The 18,504-nt window shown below is 53.2% G+C and overlaps 1 protein-coding gene across 1 annotated transcript in view; it reads right to left on the bottom strand.

Annotated features, from left to right (window-relative positions):
- LOC144500800 (trafficking kinesin-binding protein 1-like) overlaps window positions 1-16,572 on the bottom strand; it is a gene marked incomplete at its 5' end in the record, with an annotated part of 83,393 nt that extends 66,821 nt beyond the window's left edge. The window contains 2 exons of the mRNA XM_078224264.1: window positions 5,499-5,693; window positions 16,335-16,572. Of these exons, the coding sequence (XP_078080390.1) occupies window positions 5,499-5,693; window positions 16,335-16,572 (433 nt within the window). The remainder of the gene's footprint in view (window positions 1-5,498; window positions 5,694-16,334) is intronic.
- Between the last annotated feature and the right edge of the window lie 1,932 nt (window positions 16,573-18,504).

The raw sequence follows: 18,504 nt of genomic DNA, 5'->3' as shown, positions 1-18,504 counted from the left end.
CGTCTCCATTGCCTCCGAGTTCCCAGATCCACGCAATTTGAGCCGATTCCTCCTGGAATTTCCAGCTTCAGGTTTCTACAGAATCAACCTGCCCTTAGCATTGGTGGAGGAAGCAGCTAAACACGTTCGCTCGCTGCCAACCTCGCAGCTGTAAATATCTGTTGGTGTTCCTGCCATCCATTGACTGAACGCTCGGCTGAGCACTGACCGGGTTTATAAACATGTCACATCCAATAATACCCAACCGAGACCCAACCGAGAACCAAATCCAACTCAGGAGGGAGACAGCAAGATTGTTCAAGGGCTTTTTATAAAAATAAACCTCCACACTTTGATATTGCTCATCCCGAACTATTCTCCAGAGTTCAAGAGATTTTCTCTGTAAATATTTAACCAAATGTTATTCTGAAATTGGAGTTGGTATTTGATGGGTTTTAACCCCAACCCCTGCAGATTGGGGAATGGTTGATTCCACGGTCAATGTTACAGTAAATCTGAATCAGGGAACTTACAACGGGGCAAAGCTGCATTCACCCCAGCGAGAGCACCCAGAAACATCCCCTCACCCCCACACACAGACACACACACACACTGACACACAGGCACACACACACACACACACACACACACTGACACACACACACTGACACACACACACACTACAGAATCAACCTGCCCTTAGCATTGGTGGAGGAAGCAGCTAAACACACCCCGGGGGTGAGGGGCGGGGGTGAGGCCCCGGGGGAGAGGGGCGGGGGTGAGGCCTCGGGGGAGAGGGGCGGGGGTGAGGCCCCGGGGGAGAGGGGCGGGGGTGAGGCCCCGGGGGAGAGGGGCGGGGGTGATACTGTGGGGGAGAGGGGCAGGGTGAGGTTGCGGGGGAGAGGGTGTGTGTATGTGTGTGTATGTCTGGTCTGTGTGTGCGTCAATGTGTGTATCAGTGTGTGTGTGTGTGTCTGTGTGTGTGTGTGTGTATGTTTGTGTCAGTGGGTATGTGTGTGTGGGTGTGTCAGTGAGTGTGTCTGTGTGTGTGTGTGTCAGTGTGTGTGTGTGGGTGTGTTAGTGTGTCAGTGTGTGTGTCTCAGTGTGTGTGTGTGTGTGTGTGTCAGTGTGTGTGTGTCAGTGTGTGTGTGTGGGTGTGTTAGTGTGTCAGCGTGTGTGTGTCAGTGTGTGTGTCAGTGTGCGTATGTGTGTGTCACTGTGTGTGTTTGTGTGTGTCAGTGTGTGTGTCAGTGTGTGTGTGTGTGTCAGTGTGTGTGTTTGTGTGTGTCAATGTGTGTGTGTCAGTGTGTGTGTCAGAATGTGTGTGTGTGTCAGTGTGTGGGTAAGTGTGTGTCAGTGTGTGTGTCAGTGTGTGTGTGTCAGTGTGTGTGTGTGTCTGTGTGTGTGTATGTTTGTGTCAGTGTGTGTGTGGGTGTGTCAGTGAGTGTGTCTGTGTGTGTGTGTGTCAGTGTGGGTGTGTTAGTGTGTCAGTATGTGTGTATCAGTGTGTGTGTGTGTCAGTGTGTGTGTGTCAGTGTGTGTGTGTGGGTGTGTTAGTGTGTCAGCGTGTGTGTGTCAGTGTGTGTGTGTCAGTGTGCGTATGTGTGTGTCACTGTGTGTGTTTGTGTGTGTCAGTATGTGTGTGTGTGTCAGTGTGTGTGTCAGTGTGTGTGTTTGTGTGTGTCAGTGTGTGTGTGTCAGTGTGTGTGTGTGTGTCAGTATGTGTGTGTGTGTCAGTATGTGTGTGTGTGTCAGTGTGTGGGTATGTGTGTGTCAGTGTGTGTGTCAGTATGTGTGTGTCAGTGTGTGTGTGTGTGTGTCAGTGTGTGGGTACGTGTGTGTCAGTGTGTGTGTGTGTGTCAGTGTGTGGGTATGTGTGTGTCAGTGTGTGTGTCAGTGTGTGTGTGTCAGTGTGTGTGTGTGTGTGTGTCAGTGTGTGGGTACGTGTGTGTCAGTGTGTGTGTCAGTGTGTGTGTGTCAGTGTGTGTGTGTGTGTCAGTATGTGTGAGTCTGGCCAGTGTGTGTGTTGAGATATTGCTCAGAGTGCTCTCTGGGTTTTGCGGGGGTCCCGCTGTTGTCTTTGATCGAGTTTGCAATGCCAGTCCTGAGCTCAGAGTTTTATCTGCAGATTCACTTCGAAAACAGATAATCAAATCCCAGCTCCCGCTTTGTGACCTTAGAATTAATTCTGATTGACGTCAAGGATTGAGAATAATCTTGCAAACTTTTAAAATCCCTGAGATTCTCATCGAATTACAATGTTTACAGCACAGAAACAGGCCATTCAGCCCACCCACTCTGTGCTGGTATTCACCTCCTCACCCTTAATTCATCCAGCTTCCCCTCAAATCTATCTATTGGGTTTACCTCAACCACTTCCCATGGGAGCGAGTCCCACATTCTCCTCACTCCCTGTGGGAGCGAGTCCCACATTCTCCCCACTCCCTGTGGGAGCGAGTCCCACATTCTCCCCACTCCCTGTGGGAGCGAGTCACACATTCTCCCCACTCCCTGTGGGAGCGAGTCCCACATTCTCCCATTCTCCCCACTCCCCATGGGAGCGAGTCCCACATTCTCCCCACTCCCCGTGGGAGCGAGTCCCACATTCTCCCATTCTCCCCACTCCCCGTGGGAGCGAGTCCCACATTCTCCCCACTCCCCATGGGAGCGAGTCCCACATTCTCCCCACTCCCCGTGGGAGCAAGTCCCACATTCTCCCCACTCTCTGTGGGAGTGAGTCCCGCATTCTCCCCACTCCCCATGGAAGCCAGTCCCACATTCTCCCCACTCCCCATGGGAGCGAGTCCATGTGGTGTAGGTACACCCACAGTGCTGTTAGGTAGGGAGTTCCAGGATTTTGACCCAGTGACAGTGAAGGAATGATTGATATATTTCCAGGTCGGGAAGGTGAGTGACCCGGAGGGGAATCTCCAGGTGGTTTCCAGGTATCTGCTGCCCTTGACCTTCTCGGTGGTGGAGGTGATGGGTTCGGAAGGTGCTATGGCTCCTCCCTCTGCAACCGGATCCTGAACTTCCTAACTCACAGACCACAATCAGTAAGGGTAGGCAACAACACCTGGCAAATGTTGTGCCTTTGTTTAAAAAGGGCTGCAGGGAAAAGCCTGGGAACTACAGGCCAGTGAGCCTCACATCTGTGGTGGGTGAGTTGTTGGAAGATATTTTGAGAGACAGGATCTACAGGCATTTAGAGACACAAGGACTGATTAGGGACAGTCAGCATGGCTTTGTGAGTGGAAAATCATGTCTCACAAATTTGATTGAGTTTTTTGAAGGGGTAACCAAGAAGGTAGATGAGGGCAGTGCAGTTGATGTTGTCTACATGGACTTTAGCAAGGCCTTTGACAAGGTACCGCATGGTAGGTTGTTGCATAAGGTTAAATCTCTCAGGATCCAGGGTGAGGTATCTAAATGGATACAAAATTGGCTTCTTGACAGAAGCCAGAGGGTGGTTGTAGAGGGTTGTTTTTCAAACTGGAGGCCTGTGACCAGCGGTGTGCCTCAGGGATCAGTGCTGGGCCCACTGTTATTTGTCATTTATATTAATGATTTGGATGAGAATATAGGGGGCATGGTTAGTAAGTTTGCAGATGACACTAGGATTGGTGGCGTGGTGGACAGTGTGGAAGGTTATCTCCAATTGCAGCGGGATCTTGATCAATTGGGCCAGTGGGCTGACTAATGGCAGATGGAGTTTAATTTAGATAAGTGCGAGGTGATGCATTTTGGTAGATTGAACCAGGGCAGAACTTACTCAGTTAATGGTAGGGCGTTGGGGAGAGTTACAGAACAAAGAGATCTAGGGGTAGATGTTCATAGCTCCTTGAAAGTGGAGTCACAGGTGGACAGAGTGGTGAAGAAGGCATTCGGCATGCTTGGTTTCATCGGTCAGAACATTGAATACAGGAGTTGGGACGTCTTGTTGAAGTTGTACAAGACATTGGTAAGGCCACACTTGGAATACTGTGTGCAATTCTGGTCACCCTATTATAGAAAGGATATTATTAAACTAGAAAGAGTGCAGAAAAGATTTACAAGGATGCTACCGGGACTTGATGGATTGAGTTACAAGGGGAGGCTGGATAGACTGGGACTTTTTTCTCTGGAGCATAGGAGGCTGAGAGGTCATCTTATAGAGGTCTATAAAATAATGAGGGGCACAGATCAGCTAGATAGTCAATATCTTTTCCCAAACGTAGGGAGTCTAAAACTAGAGGGCATCATTTTAAGGTGAGAGGGGAGAGATACACAGAGGGCGGTGAGTGTCTGGAACAAGCTTCCAGAGGTAGTAGTAGAGGCGGGTACAATTTTGTCTTTTAAAAAGCATTTAGATAGTTACATGGGTACGATGGGTATAGAGGGATATGGGCCAAATGTGGGCAATTGGAATTAGTTTAGAGGTTTCAAAAAAGAAAGGGCGGCATGAACAAGTTGGGCCGAAGGGCCTGTTTCCATGCTGTAAACCTCTATGACTTTATGAACACCTCCTCCATGATCATCCTCAACACTGGTGCCCCACAAGGCTGTGTTTTCAGCCCCCTACTATACTCCTTATACACCTCTGACTGTGCGGCCAAATTCCCCTCCAATTCGATTTTCAAGTTTGCTGACGACACCACCGTAGTGGGTCGGATCTCAAACAATGATGAGACAGAGTACAGGAATGAGATAGAGAATCTGGTGAACTGGTGCGGCAACAATAATCTCTCCCTCAATGTCAACAAAACAAAGGAAATTGTCACCGACTTCAGGAAGCGTAAAGGAGAACATGCCCCTGTCTACATCAATGGGGATGAAGTAGAAAGAGTCCAGAGCTTCAAGTTTTTAGGTGTCCAGATTACCAACAACCTGTCCTGGTCCCCCCATGCCGACACTATAGTTAAGAAAGTTCCCCAACGCCTCTACTTTCTCAGGAGGCTAAGGAAATTTGGCATGTCAGCTACGACTCTCATCAACTTTTACAGATGCACCATAGAAAGCATTCTTTCTGGTTGTATCACAGCTTGGTCTGGGCTTCTGCTCTGCCCAAGACCGCAAGAAACTACAAAAGATCGTGAACGAAGCCCAGTCCATCACACAAACCAGCCTCCCATCCACTGACTCTGTCTACACTTCCTGCTGCCTCGGCAAAGCAGCCAGCATAATTAAGGACCCCACGCACCCCGGACATTCTCTCTTCCACCTTCTTCCATCGGGAAAAAGATACAAAAGTCTGAGGTCACGTACCAACCGACTTAAGAACAGCTTCTTCCCTGCTGCTGTCAGACTTTTGAATGGACCTACCTTGCATTAAGTTGATCTTTCTCTACACCCTAGCTATGACTGTAACACTACATTCTGCACTCTCTCCTTTCCTTCTCTATGAATGGTATGCTTTGTCTGTATAGCGCGCAAGAAACAATACTTTTCACTGTATGTTAATGTGACAATAATAAATCAAATCAAATTGAAAAAGGAGCCTTGTTGAGTTTCCGCAGTCCGTATCGCGCTCCAATACTCACGGAAATACTTGAGTGTTTCCTCAATCTGTTCCTGTGTGAGGTTGATGTCAATGTCAGGCGGTATGAGAGGAGTGTTTAACCAGTCATCGTGACTGTAACCATACACCGTGTCTGCCCTCAGTGTGTACCTCGGTAAACCCTCCTCCAACAAGCTGAAGATCTCCACTTCAGGGACATTTTCACTGTAACACACATCTGTGGACCAAAGGGAATTAAATAACTCAATCAACAAGAGGGGAATATAGACACAGAGAGGGGGCGACAGAGAGGGGAACAAGGGGAGAGGGGGGGGTCAGGGGAGAGGGAGTGGGGGGGGAAACAAGGGGAGAGGGAGTGGGGGGACAAGGGGAGAGGGAGTGGGGGGAACAAGGGGAGAGGGAATGGGGGGACAAGGGGAGAGGGAGTGGGGGGGGAACAAGGGGAGAGGGAGTGGGGGGACAAGGGGAGAGGGAATGGGGGGACAAGGGGAGAGGGAGTGGGGGGACAAGAGGAGAGGGAGTGGGGGGACAAGGGGAGAGGGAGTGGGGGGGCAAGGGGAGAGGGAGTGGGGGGACAAGAGGAGAGGGAGTGGGGGGACAAGGGGAGAGGGAGTGGGGGGGCAAGAGGAGAGGGAGTGGGGGACAAGGGGAGAGGGAGTGGGGGAACAAGGGGAGAGGGAGTGGGGGGACAAGGAGAGAGAGAGTGGGGGGACAAGGGGAGAGGGAGTGGGGTGACAGGGGAGAAGGAATGGGGGGACAAGAGGAGAGGGAGTGGGGGAGACAAGGGGAGAGGGAGTGGGGGAGACAAGGGGAGAGGGAGTGGGGGAGACAAGGGGAGAGGGAGTGGGGGGACAGGGGAGAGGGAGTGGGGGAGACAAGGGGAGAGGGAGTGGGGGGGCAAGGGGAGAGGGAGTGGGGGGACAGGGGAGAAGGAATGGGGGGGCAAGAGGAGAGGGAGTGGGGGGGGAACAAGGGGAGAGGGAGTGGGGGGGCAAGGGGAGAGGGAGTGGGGGGGACAAGGGGAGAGGGAGGGAAAGTGGGAGAGGGGGAGAGGAGAGGGGGATTAGGCTGGGGAGAGGCGAGCGGGGCTGTAACAGTAAGAGTTAACATCAGAAGCTACAAGTTGCTGATATAACAATGATGCCAGATCACGAGTGATGGATGGATAAAGCAGACAGATTAAATTAGGCGCAGGAGCAGGGGCTTCTGTTTCATCAGGCGATGTCAAATGGCTCAAACAGATTAGATTGTAACTCTCGGCTATCAAACTGCAGGATTTTGGAGTGACTACACTAAAACTGAAAGGCCATTTCCAGGTGAAGCTGAAATATAAAGATCTCCCTGTCGCTCGAAATCTACTGCACGGAAAAACATTCCCAAAACTGAAATCAATCCGTCAGGTGGACAGAATAGCCAATGAGAATCACAGCACGACATTCTGCAACAAATTCTCAGAATGATTTCCAGGCTTGGGGAAATTAGAGACTGATTATCGCAGAGCCCTGCAAACTGAGGGGAAACTGCTTCATCTCTTTGCTCTTGGACAATGTGAAGATTAAAATAAAATCAAAGCTGCAGCAAGGGGATATCTCACCAAAACAGGGTTCAGGGATTGTTAGAGCCGAGAGCTCGATAGGAATTTATGTGGATTTAACTCCACTCAATATTTTTTTTCATTCATTTGTGGGACATGGGAGTCACTGGTGGCCAGCATTTATTGCCCATCCCTAGTTGCCCTTGAGAAGGTGGTGATGAGCTGCCTTCTTGAATCGCGACAGTCCATGTTCTGTGGGTTGACCCACAATGCCGTTAGGGAGGGAATTCCAGGATTTTGACTCAGCGATTGTGAAGGAACGGCGATATATTTCCAAGTCAGGACGGTGAGTGGCTTGGAGGGGAATTTGCAGGTGGTGGTGTTCCCAAGTATCTGCTGCCCTTGTCCTTCTGGATGGAAGTGGTCGTGGGTTTGGAAGGTGCTGTCTAAGGACCTTTGGTGAGTTGCTGCAGTGCATCTTGTAGATGGTACACACTGAGCGTCGGTGGTGGAGGGAGTGGATGTTTGTGGATGTGGTGCCAACCAAGCGGGGCTGCTTTGTCCTGGGAAATCAGTGAGATCAACCCAATGACCTCACTGGATGAGAGTCTTGTCAAACTAGGCGAGGGAACTTTATAAACCAAATCTGGACGTGAACCGTGGATTTTAACAATTGCCTCTCGACAAACAGTCTGGTTTTCTGATCACATTTCTAACGTCCGGCCATCATTATTGTTTCACTAAATTGCTCTGTGGCGTAACGTCCACTCAACAAATGTTCCAGAGAACAATGTCTCAAACTCTACAAGGTACGTACGGAGTCATGTACCAAATGGACAAGATCCTCACACATACACACCTCCAGCAGACAGCGTGACTCAGGGTCAGAGCAGTCCTGAGAATCTTGTGCGATGCGGGTCTAAGACTGGAGCAGCTCGAAACAGACGTGTCTGAACTGAAGGGGAAAACCTTCCTTATTATCACTGATTATCATTCCCAGTGAATTGAAAAGAGCTGATTGGACAGATCACAGCAGAAACTGTCATTCAATCCCTCCGGAGAATTGATGTAATGTTTGGCATTCCAGACACTTCTGTGTCGGACACAACTCACAAATGAACAATTTTAAACTTTGGAAATGACTCTGGCTTTGTTTGTGTAACCTGTTCACCCTGCTGTCCTCAAACAAATGGAGCGACCAAGAGAGGAGCACAAACCATTCAGGATTTATTGGAGAAAAATGAACGCCTTAATCTAATTTTTCTGAGGTATCGATCCTCAGCACAAGAGAATGGTTTCTCATCAGAGTGGGTAGGAATTTGAGGACATAGCTTTCATCTCTGTCACTAAGAATCAAACCACATCAGCATGAAGACCCCGAGAGGATAAAACAGAGTGAGGAAGAACAGAGAAACAAGCTGACACAAAACTTTAACTTCAGTCAGAGTGTGTGAATTACTATGCTGAAGCCCAGAGAGAGCACGGTGGCTCAGTGGGTTCGCACTGCTGCCTCACAGCGCCAGGGACCCGGGTTCGATTCCCGGCTCGGGTCACTGTCTGTGCGGAGTCTGCACGTTCTCCCCGTGTCTGCGTGGGTTTCCCCCGGGTGCTCCCGTTTCCTCCCACACTCCAAAGATGTGCAGGTTGGGTGGATTGGCCGTGCTAAATTGCCCCTTAGTGTCAGGGGGACCAGCTAGGGTAAATGCACGGGGTTATGGAGATAGGGCCTGGGTGGGATTGTGGTCGGTGCAGGCTCGATGGGCCGAATGGCCTCTTTCTGCACTGTAGGGATTCCAGGAGAGAGCCTGGATCCGAGGCTAACGGACAGAAGACACAATCACTGGAAAAGCTCCGCAAGCCAGCCTGTACAGGGTTGAGACAGACCGCGGGGCGTCAGCAGAAACCACACAATAGAAACTTGGCCCAACTTCTCAGAACCTGATGGAGAAAAATGAAGATTTATCATCAACTCAGCAGCCACCCAGGACAAGAACTCACACCGACCGCAGGGAGAGTGAGGACTGTCCTTAACCTCAAAGAGAGATCAGAACGAGATCAGGGAGATTGGTGCAGGCACCTCAGAGACTAATGGTGTGAAATCTGAGCCCTGGGTAGGGGAGGCAGATGTTGAAGGGTGTGAAGATACCGGGGATAAAGACAGCCGGGGAGAGATGGAGGGAAGGCTTAACACCAGAAATATAAATGATACTGGCGTAATAATGATGCCAGATCACATGTTTTTAAAGTTTATTTATCAGTATCACAAGTAGGCTGACATTAACACTACAATGAAGTTACTGAGAAAATCCCCTAGTCGCCACGCTCCGGTGCCTGTTGGGGTACACTGAGGGAGAATTTAACACGACCAATGCACCCTAACCAGTCTTTCGGACTGTGGGAGGAAACCGGAGCACCCGGAGGAAACCCACAGACATCCCATGCCAGATATGGCACACTGCACCTGTCCCCGTTTGGGAACAGACCCTTTAGGGTGTCCCACCGCTGTGATTACTCACTGTCCCATGTCGCTGATGGAGATCAGTCTGGAGTTCCCCCCCATGGTGCAGCTGCTCCCTCTTGTGGCAAAGAGACAAATAACTGGTAAACATCAGCAAATTCCTGGAGAAAAGTGCGGCATTCCCTCAGTCCTGAACATCGAACAATGTGGCACTCACTCAGTACTGACCCTCTGACAGTGCGGCACTCCCTCAGTACTGACCCTCTGACAGTGCGGCACTCCCTCAGTACTGACCCTCTGACAGTGCGGCACTCCCTCAGCACTGACCCTCTGACAGTGCGGCACTCCCTCAGCACTGACCCTCTGACAGTGCGGCACTCCCTCAGTACTGACCCTCTGACAGTGCGGCACTCCCTCAGTACTGACCCTCTGACAGTGCGGCACTCCCTCAGCACTGACCCTCTGACAGTGCGGCACTCCCTCAGCACTGACCCTCTGACAGTGCAGCACTCCCTCAGCACTGACCCTCTGACAGTGCAGCACTCCCTCAGCATTGACCCTCTGACAGTGCGGCACTCCCTCAGCACTGACCCTCTGACAGTGCGGCACTCCCTCAGCATTGACCCTCTGACAGTGCGGCACTCCCTCAGCACTGACCCTCTGACAGTGCGGCACTCCCTCAGCATTGACCCTCTGACAGTGCGGCACTCCCTCAGCACTGCACTGAGAGTGCCAGGTTGGATTTTGTGGCCTGGTCTCTGGATGGGTCTTGAACTCTGAACCTTTTCACAATGTGAAGGATGGTCTGTGCTGAGCCAGGAGTTTTATTGGAGCAGAATTCTCTCGCACCCAGATACGGGAGCGGATGTTGCAATGTGTGGAGATGCTACAGTTGGGTCTGAATGATGTTTGCAGCCACTCAGTCACACAGCGGGTAACATCGACCAGAGCATAACACAGGTTATAGCGAACCTGTACCTCTGTAACCGGTGGTGCACTGTGGCTGGAGAAGATTCTGGAAGTCATTCTTGAAGTCAGTTTGAGCTGGAAGGATACAGGAATCGCGATAGTGGATATTAATGTTCCCCAACGCAGTACTGGACAAGACGGTGCTGGAGGTTAACGAAGGGGACAGTCCATCCCCTCACTGCTGTGTGAGTGGCGAGTCATCAGTTATTGCAACCCGGTAACTTGTGGCTGGCATCAGGAGTTAGTGGGGACAGCACAGTGATTTCACCCCATCAAACTTCTCGTGTTTGACAAAAACATAGAATCATAGAAACCCTACAGTGCAGAAGGAGGCCATTCGGCCCATCGAGTCTGCACCGACCACAATCCCACCCAGGCCCTACCCCCACATATTTTACCCACTAATCCCTCTAACCTACGCATCCCAGGACTCTAAGGGGCAATTTTTTTAACCTGGCCAATCAACCTAACCCGCACATCTTTGGACTGTGGGAGGAAACCGGAGCACCCGGAGGAAACCCACGCAGACACGAGGAGAATGTGCAAACTCGACACAGACAGTGACCCGAGCCGGGAATCGAACCCGGGACCCTGGAGCTGTGAAGCAGCAGTGCTAGCCACTGTGCTACCGTGCCGCCCTCTGACAGTGCGGCACTGGACAAAACGGGAAAGGAACGGTGTATCTACCATGGTGCCGACCTATCAGGCACTCGGAGAAGGTCCAGTGTTCACTCTCTTAAACCTAGCGGCCCCTGAAGCTGTCATGAAATCTGAGTCTTTTGTTTTTCAAACAGAGAAAGAGAAGGAGGACCCCCGAGATATTGCTGTAAAAGCTGGAGCGTAAATACGTGGCAATAAAGAACATTCTACTGGATAGACACACATTCAATACAACCAACCACAAACCTGCCGAGTGAAACATTCAGTGAAACACTTCTGAAAGACGTGCTGGTTAGGGTGCATTGACCCAAACAGGCGCCGGAGTGTGGCGACTAGGGGAATTTCACAGTAACTTCATTGCAGTGTTAATGTGAGCCTTACTTGCGACTAATAAATAAAGTTTAACTTTAAACTTTTAACTTTAAAAACTCTAACAAAGAAATGTGAGTTTGGGACATTCGCCCCCACGTTGGGTGAGATCGCTGTGTGTGATCCACAGTGATACTCGCAAACAGCTCCTTCACCAGAGTGGTTTCACCCTGGATCCTGCCATCAGTAACTCTGCGCTGAATGAGTTGTCAGAAAGGAGGAGCTAAGGGTTAAGGCAGGAAAGAGAGGTCTTTGCAACACAGGACATTCCCTCGGCAGCCTCACTCACAGAACAGAACCGCAGGTTTGGTAAAAGCTGCAACAAATGTGGCAAATAGAACCATAGCACCCACTGCCCGTGCCAACTGCCCCGTACCCACTGCCAGCACCCACTGCCCGCACCCACTGCCCGTGCCAACTGCCCCGTACCCACTGCCCACACCCACTGCCCGTGCCAACTGCCCCGTACCCACTGCCCACACCCACTGCCCGCACCCACTGCCCGTGCCAACTGCCCCGTACCCACTGCCCACACCCACTGCCCGTGCCAACTGCCCCGTACCCACTGCCAGCACCCACTGCCCGCACCCACTGCCCGCACCCACTGCCAGCACCCACTGCCCGTGCCAACTGCCCGCACCCACTGCCCGCACCCACTGCCAGCACCCACTGCCCGCACCCACTGCCAGCACCCACTGCCCGCACCCACTGCCCGTGCCAACTGCCCCGTACCCACTGCCAGCACCCACTGCCCGCACCCACTGCCCGCACCCACTGCCAGCACCCACTGCCCACACCCACTGCCCACACCCACTGCCAGCACCCACTGCCCGCACCCACTGCCCACACCCACTGCCAGCACCCACTGCCCGTGCCAACTGCCCGCACCCACTGCCCGCACCCACTGCCAGCACCCACTGCCCGCACCCACTGCCAGCACCCACTGCCCACACCCACTGCCCGCACCCACTGCCAGCACCCACTGCCCACACCCACTGACTGCACCCACTGCCAGCACCCACTGCCCGCACCCACTGCCAGCACCAACTGCCCACACCCACTGCCCGCACCCACTGCCCGCACCCACTGCCAGCACCAACTGCCCACACCCACTGCCCGCACCCACTGCCCACACCCACTGCCCGCACCCACTGCCAGCACCCACTGCCCACACCCACTGCCCGCACCCACTGCCAGCACCCACTGCCAGCACCCACTGCCCGTGCCAACTGCCCGCACCCACTGCCCGCACCCACTGCCCGCACCCACTGCCCGCACCCACTGCCCGCATCCACTGCCCACACCCACTGCCCACACCCACTGCCCACACCCACTGCCAGCACCCACTGCCAGCACCCACTGCCCACACCCACTGCCCACACCCACCACCAGCACCCACTGCCCGCACCCATTGCCAGCACCCACCACCAGCACCCACTGCCAGCACCCACTGCCCGCACTCACTGCCCACACCCACTGCCCACACCCACTGCCAGCACCCACTGCCAGCACCCACTGCCCGCACCCACTGCCAGCACCCACTGCCAGCACCCACTGCCAGTTCCCACTGCCCGGACCCACTGCCCACACGCGCTGCCAGCACCCACTGCCCACACCCACTGCCCGCACTCACTGCCAGCACCCACTGCCCGCACCCACTGCCAGCACCCACTGCCAGCACCCACTGCCAGTTCCCACTGCCCGGACCCACTGCCCACACGCACTGCCAGCACCCTTTTCCCGCAGCCACATCATAGCCAGTCATTTCTTTTTTATATTTTAATTTTTTACTCCATTCTTAAAGTTACAAAGCCAGTGGAGATCCCTAAGTCAGGGTGGACCGGGAAAACCCGAATCCAATCTCTCCTTGCTCCAAAAACCCAACTCAAATTCCAATTGAATCCAACTCATGATCCCCACGAGGAAGACAAACAAGATCCAAGCTGACAATCATAGAATCCCTGCAGTGCAGAAGGAGGACATTCGGCCCATCGAGTCTGCACCGACCACAATCCCACCCAGGCCCTATTCCCGTAACCCCATATATTTACCCTGCTGATCCCCCTGACACTGGGGTCAATTCAGCCTGGCCAATCCACCTAAACAGCACGTCTGCCAGCACCCACTGCCCGCACCCACTGCCCGCACCCACTGCCTGCACCCACTGCCTGCACCCACTGCCTGCACCCACTGCCCGCACCCACACTCACTGCCAGCACCCACTGCCCGCATCCACTGCCTGCACCCACTGCCAGCACCCACTGCCTGCACCCACTGCCCACACCCACTGCCCGCACCCACTGCCCGCACCCACTGCCCGCACCCACACCCACTGCGAGCACCCACTGCCCGCACCCACTGCCTGCACCCACTGCTCACACCCACTGCCCGCACCCAATACCAGCACCCACACCCACTGCCAGCACCCACTGCCCGCACCCACTGCCCGCACCCAATACCAGCACCCACACCCACTGCCTGCACCCACTGCCCGCACGAGTCACGAGTGTAGGAGGAAACCAGAGCACCCGGAGGAAACCCACGCAGACACGGGGAGAATGTGCAAACTCCACACAGACAGTGACCCAAGGCCGGAATCGAACCCAGGTCCCTGACGCTGTGAGGCAGCAGCGCTAACCACTGTGCCACCGTGCTGACCACAAGATAAGACTTTGCACCCTATCTTGGGCTCGATCCAGTTTCCAGTTCCAGTCCGGATTGTAAAGCTGCGTTGGGTCTCCGGGACAGTGTCAGACTGGGGCTAATCCACCCTGATCCAGACGTCCACACTCTGTACCTCCAGGCCCGGAACCACACTCTGTACCTCCAGGCCCGGAACCACACTCTGTACCTCCAGGCCCAGAACCACGCTCTGTACCTCCAGGCCCGGAACCACACTCTGTACCTCCAGGCCCAGAACCACGCTCTGTACCTCCAGGCCCGGAACCACACTCTGTACCTCCAGGCCCAGAACCACACTCTGTACCTCCAGGCCCAGAACCACACTCTGTACCTCCAGGCCCGGAACCACACTCTGTACCTCCAGGCCCGGAACCACACTCTGTACCTCCAGGCCCGGAATATAAAGACCTATTCAACTGTTACCCCATTGGGAAGTTTCCTGTAATGTATTGTATGAGGCTGGGTGACTCGGTACCAGCCATGGTCTGTGCTTCCAGAAGGATCCGCCTTGTGATGAAGCAGAAAGTATTCAATGGGCTGGACCGGATAACGACACTGGGTGGCATCGCTCCCATTGACAAGGCCACAGATTGGGTTTCAGCCACACTGGCGCGGTCAGGATCTGTATCGACCCAGTCCACCTGGACAAGGCGCTGCTGAAACTTGGCCATCCCATGTGGACAGTGAGACAGGTTCTAACTGACACGCCCAACGCTCTGGTTTGCAGCAGCTTCTGGTAAATCCCCCTCGATGAAGAATCCTCAAAACTCACACCTCCGGTAGGTAGTCTGCATGTCCCATGGGATCTCCCCTGGCAGGGAGGCCTCCCAACAGTGAATGGAGTAACTCATTACAGGACAACCCATGAGATCATTGCCAATGAAATCCTGGTCTGGGGTGCAAGAACATGATGTACATAAGACGCGATGGGCTGTACATCAGCTGACGAAGCCTAATCCGTGTTTCACACAATGTAAATAATTCTATGTTGTTAGCCTGTTCAATTTGTACGTTGTAAATAGTTTATACCCAGTGACACTATTGCAATCTGTATACTCCCAAGGCAATATCCCAGTGCCCACGCTAACAGCCCACCTGGAGAGTGGGAGTAAGGCGTGAACACTATTTGGGGTGTGAAAGGGTTCACACAGCCATCAATACAGCACAATTGCAGATCCAGCTGCAATATTCTGGTCAGCCCACAGAGGGCAGCCTGAGACTGAATATTGCTTTCAGCACTAATACTGAGGCCACACCATTCCTTCCCTGATGGACCTTGTGGTTCTGAGGGTCTCCCCCCCTCCTGTCCCACCCAGACTGGACTCCCCTCGGGACACTGCAAAGCTGCCACCCTCAAACTCACACCCTGCCGGGATCCTGGCCCAGTTTCCGGTATGGGGTAGGAGCTCAGGGGATCACTGCCAGCGAGGATCAGCCAAGAGGATCCAGTCAGGCTGCAGCCTGGAGATCAGGATCCACTGGCTGGGATCCCCCCAACACCCAACCTCTGTGTGTTTCTATGGTCTTGGATTGGTTCCGTGCTGTGATCTCAGGGACACCCGCAGTGCTGTTAGGGAGGGAGTGCCAGGATTTTGACCCAGCGACATTGAAGGAACGGCCGATGTATTTCCAAGTCAGGATGGTGAGTGACTCGGAGGGGAATCTCCAGGTGGGGGTGTTCCCAGGTATCTGCTGCTCCTGTCCTTCTAGATGGAAGTGGCTGTGGGTTTGGAAGAATCCTTGGTGAGTTCCTGCAGTGCAGCTTGTAGATGGTACACACGGCTCCTACTGTGTGTCATAGAATCCCTACAGTACAGAAGGAGCCCATCGAGTCTGTACCAACCACAATCCCACCCAGGCCCTATTCCCTTAACACATTTATCCTTCTAATCCCTGCTAGTCCCCCTGACACTAAGGGGCAATTTACCATGGCCAATCAACCTAACCTGCATATCTTTGGGATGTGGGAGGAAACCCGCGCAGACACGGGGAGAATGTGCAAACTCCGCACAGACAGTGACCCGAGGCCGGAATTGAACCCGGGTCCCTGGCGCTGTGAGGCAGCAGAGTGCTAACCACTGTGCCGCCGTGGGAGTGAATGTTGAAGGTGGTGGGTGGGGTGCCAATCAAACAGACTCTGCGCTCAGCCAGACTTTACACTTTGTGTTTCTCTTGGTTACACTCACCGGTAATCGTTCCCACGTTGTGGAATTCTCTCCGGTACAGCTGCTCCCGAGGGTCGCTGGTGGTTTCAGCCGGATGGACATCATCAGGTCCGATGATGAAGGTGGGTCTGGCGGCCTCGCTCGGGGTGTAAATGGACAGTGGCCTGGCTGGAACCTGAGCCGGGGCCTCCAGTTTGACAGGAGTTATATCCAGCCGTGAACTCCCATCGGGGGGACTCGGGGCAGCTGATTGGCAGAGAGATCAGATTTCAATTGTCTCCTGAAAGCCTAAAATATATATAAATAAATAAATAAATAACGAGGAAATGCGTTTAATTCACCCGGAGGCTGCAGACCTCATAACAACAGCACTGAGAAAATGAACATCAAAACCCTGCCAGGCCATTCAGCCCCTCTCGCCCATTCCACCATTCACTTAGATCACGGATGATTCATATCTTAACCTTATCTCACTGCCTCGGCTCCATTTCCTTGATAGCTTCAACCCAGAAAAGAAATCTATTGATTGGAGTCGGAGTGTGGGGGAGAGGGAGGGGGAGAGGGAGGGGGGGGGGGAGGAGGGGGGAGGGGGAGAGGAAGATGGGGGAGAGGAGGAGGGAGGGGGAGAGGGAGGGGGGGAGGAGGAGGGAGGGGGAGAGGGAGGGGGAGGAGGAGGGAGGGGGAGAGGGAGATGGGGAGGAGGAGGGAGGGGAGAGGGAGGGGGAGAGGAGGAGGGAGGGGGAGAGGAAGAGGAGGGAGGGTAGAAGAGGGAGAGGGGGAAGAGGAGGAGGGAGGGAGGGGGGGAGAGGAAGGGAAGGAGAAGAGAGAGGGAAGGAGGAGGGGGCAACGGGGAGAGGGAGGAGAGGGGGAAGGACAGCACGGTGGCACAGTGGTTAGCACTGCCGCCTCACAGTGCCAGGGACCCAGGTTCAATTCCCGGTTTGGATCACTGTCTGTGTGGAGTCTGCACGTTCTCCCCGTGTCTGCATGGGTTTCCTCCCATAGTCCAAAGATGTGCGGGTTAGGTTGATTGGCCGTGCTAAATTGCCCCTTAGTGTCAGGGGGACTAGTGGGGTAACTACGTGGAGCTATGGGGATAGGATCTGGGTAGATTGTTGTTGGTGCAGGCTCGATGGGCTGAATGGCCTCCTTCTGCACTGTCAGGATTCTTTGGGAGAGGGAGGGAGGGAGATGGAGGGGGAAAGGGTGTGGGAGCTTTCACGCTCCCACTTCTGTTGTCTGACACTTCCTGAATGGTTCAAGAGCTGCAGAAAGGGAATGTGATTTTAAAAACATTACAAGGGTCATCCAGGCAATTAGAGAAAGCTTTTAAACATTGTGGTAAATGATTAGCTAAGAAAGATATGGAGCTGTTGGAATCTGAAGGAGGTAATGTCGTTATTGTCAATAAGGAAGTGGCAGATTCTTCAGTCGGTACCTGTCCTCCCAGAGACACTGGAGACAAATCAAATACAGGAACTTACTGTATTCAAAGTTAGAAAAATGATGATAATAATGAACCTGCAGACTGCTAAATCTGCGGAGCTGCTGCTTTCTGACGCAGGGACTTCTTTCCTTTTGATCTTGTAAAACCCTCCTGATTCCCAGATGGATCCTCAGGATGAGGACATTGTTCTGGTCCCTGCGTTATTTTGGGAAAGGTGAGAGAAAGGGCCATTGCAGCTGCAGTCCTGTCAGTTTAATGTTTGTCATGGGAACTTCCTAGAATTTGTCATCAGGAGCAGAATGTCTGGGAACCTGGAGCTAAGTTGGTGAGGGAGAGGCAGCAGGAGCTGGTGGAGGGACGCAGTGCCCAGAAACAGGCCATTCTGGTGTATCTGCTCCACACCGCACTCACCCAGCTGTATCAGCCACTTAGTCCCTTCTCCCAGATCTGCTTTAGTAGCTTCAACTTAAACAGTCTCAGCCACTCACTGCGGTGCTGAGTCCCACACTCTCACCATTCCCTGGGCAGGGCTTTCTCTGAATGTTCTTTGTGGTGTCTGTCTCCTCGTGATGGACCTCTCGTTTTGCTCTTCAGCACATGAGGAAATACTCTCTCCATGTCTGTTGTCTTCACAGTCGATTATTCTAACACTATCCTGGCCAACCTCCTGACCTTTGTAAATTTCTATTAATCCACATCTCTGTTGTCCAGGTCTCAACTCGCTGTAAATCTCACTGACGCAAC

This window comes from Mustelus asterias, chromosome 11 (genome assembly GCF_964213995.1).
Source record: "Mustelus asterias chromosome 11, sMusAst1.hap1.1, whole genome shotgun sequence".
In the NCBI taxonomy this organism is placed as follows: Eukaryota; Metazoa; Chordata; class Chondrichthyes; order Carcharhiniformes; family Triakidae; genus Mustelus; species Mustelus asterias.
The sequence above is the reverse complement of the archived record's forward strand: the minus strand, read 5'-3'. Positions and strand labels throughout refer to the sequence as shown.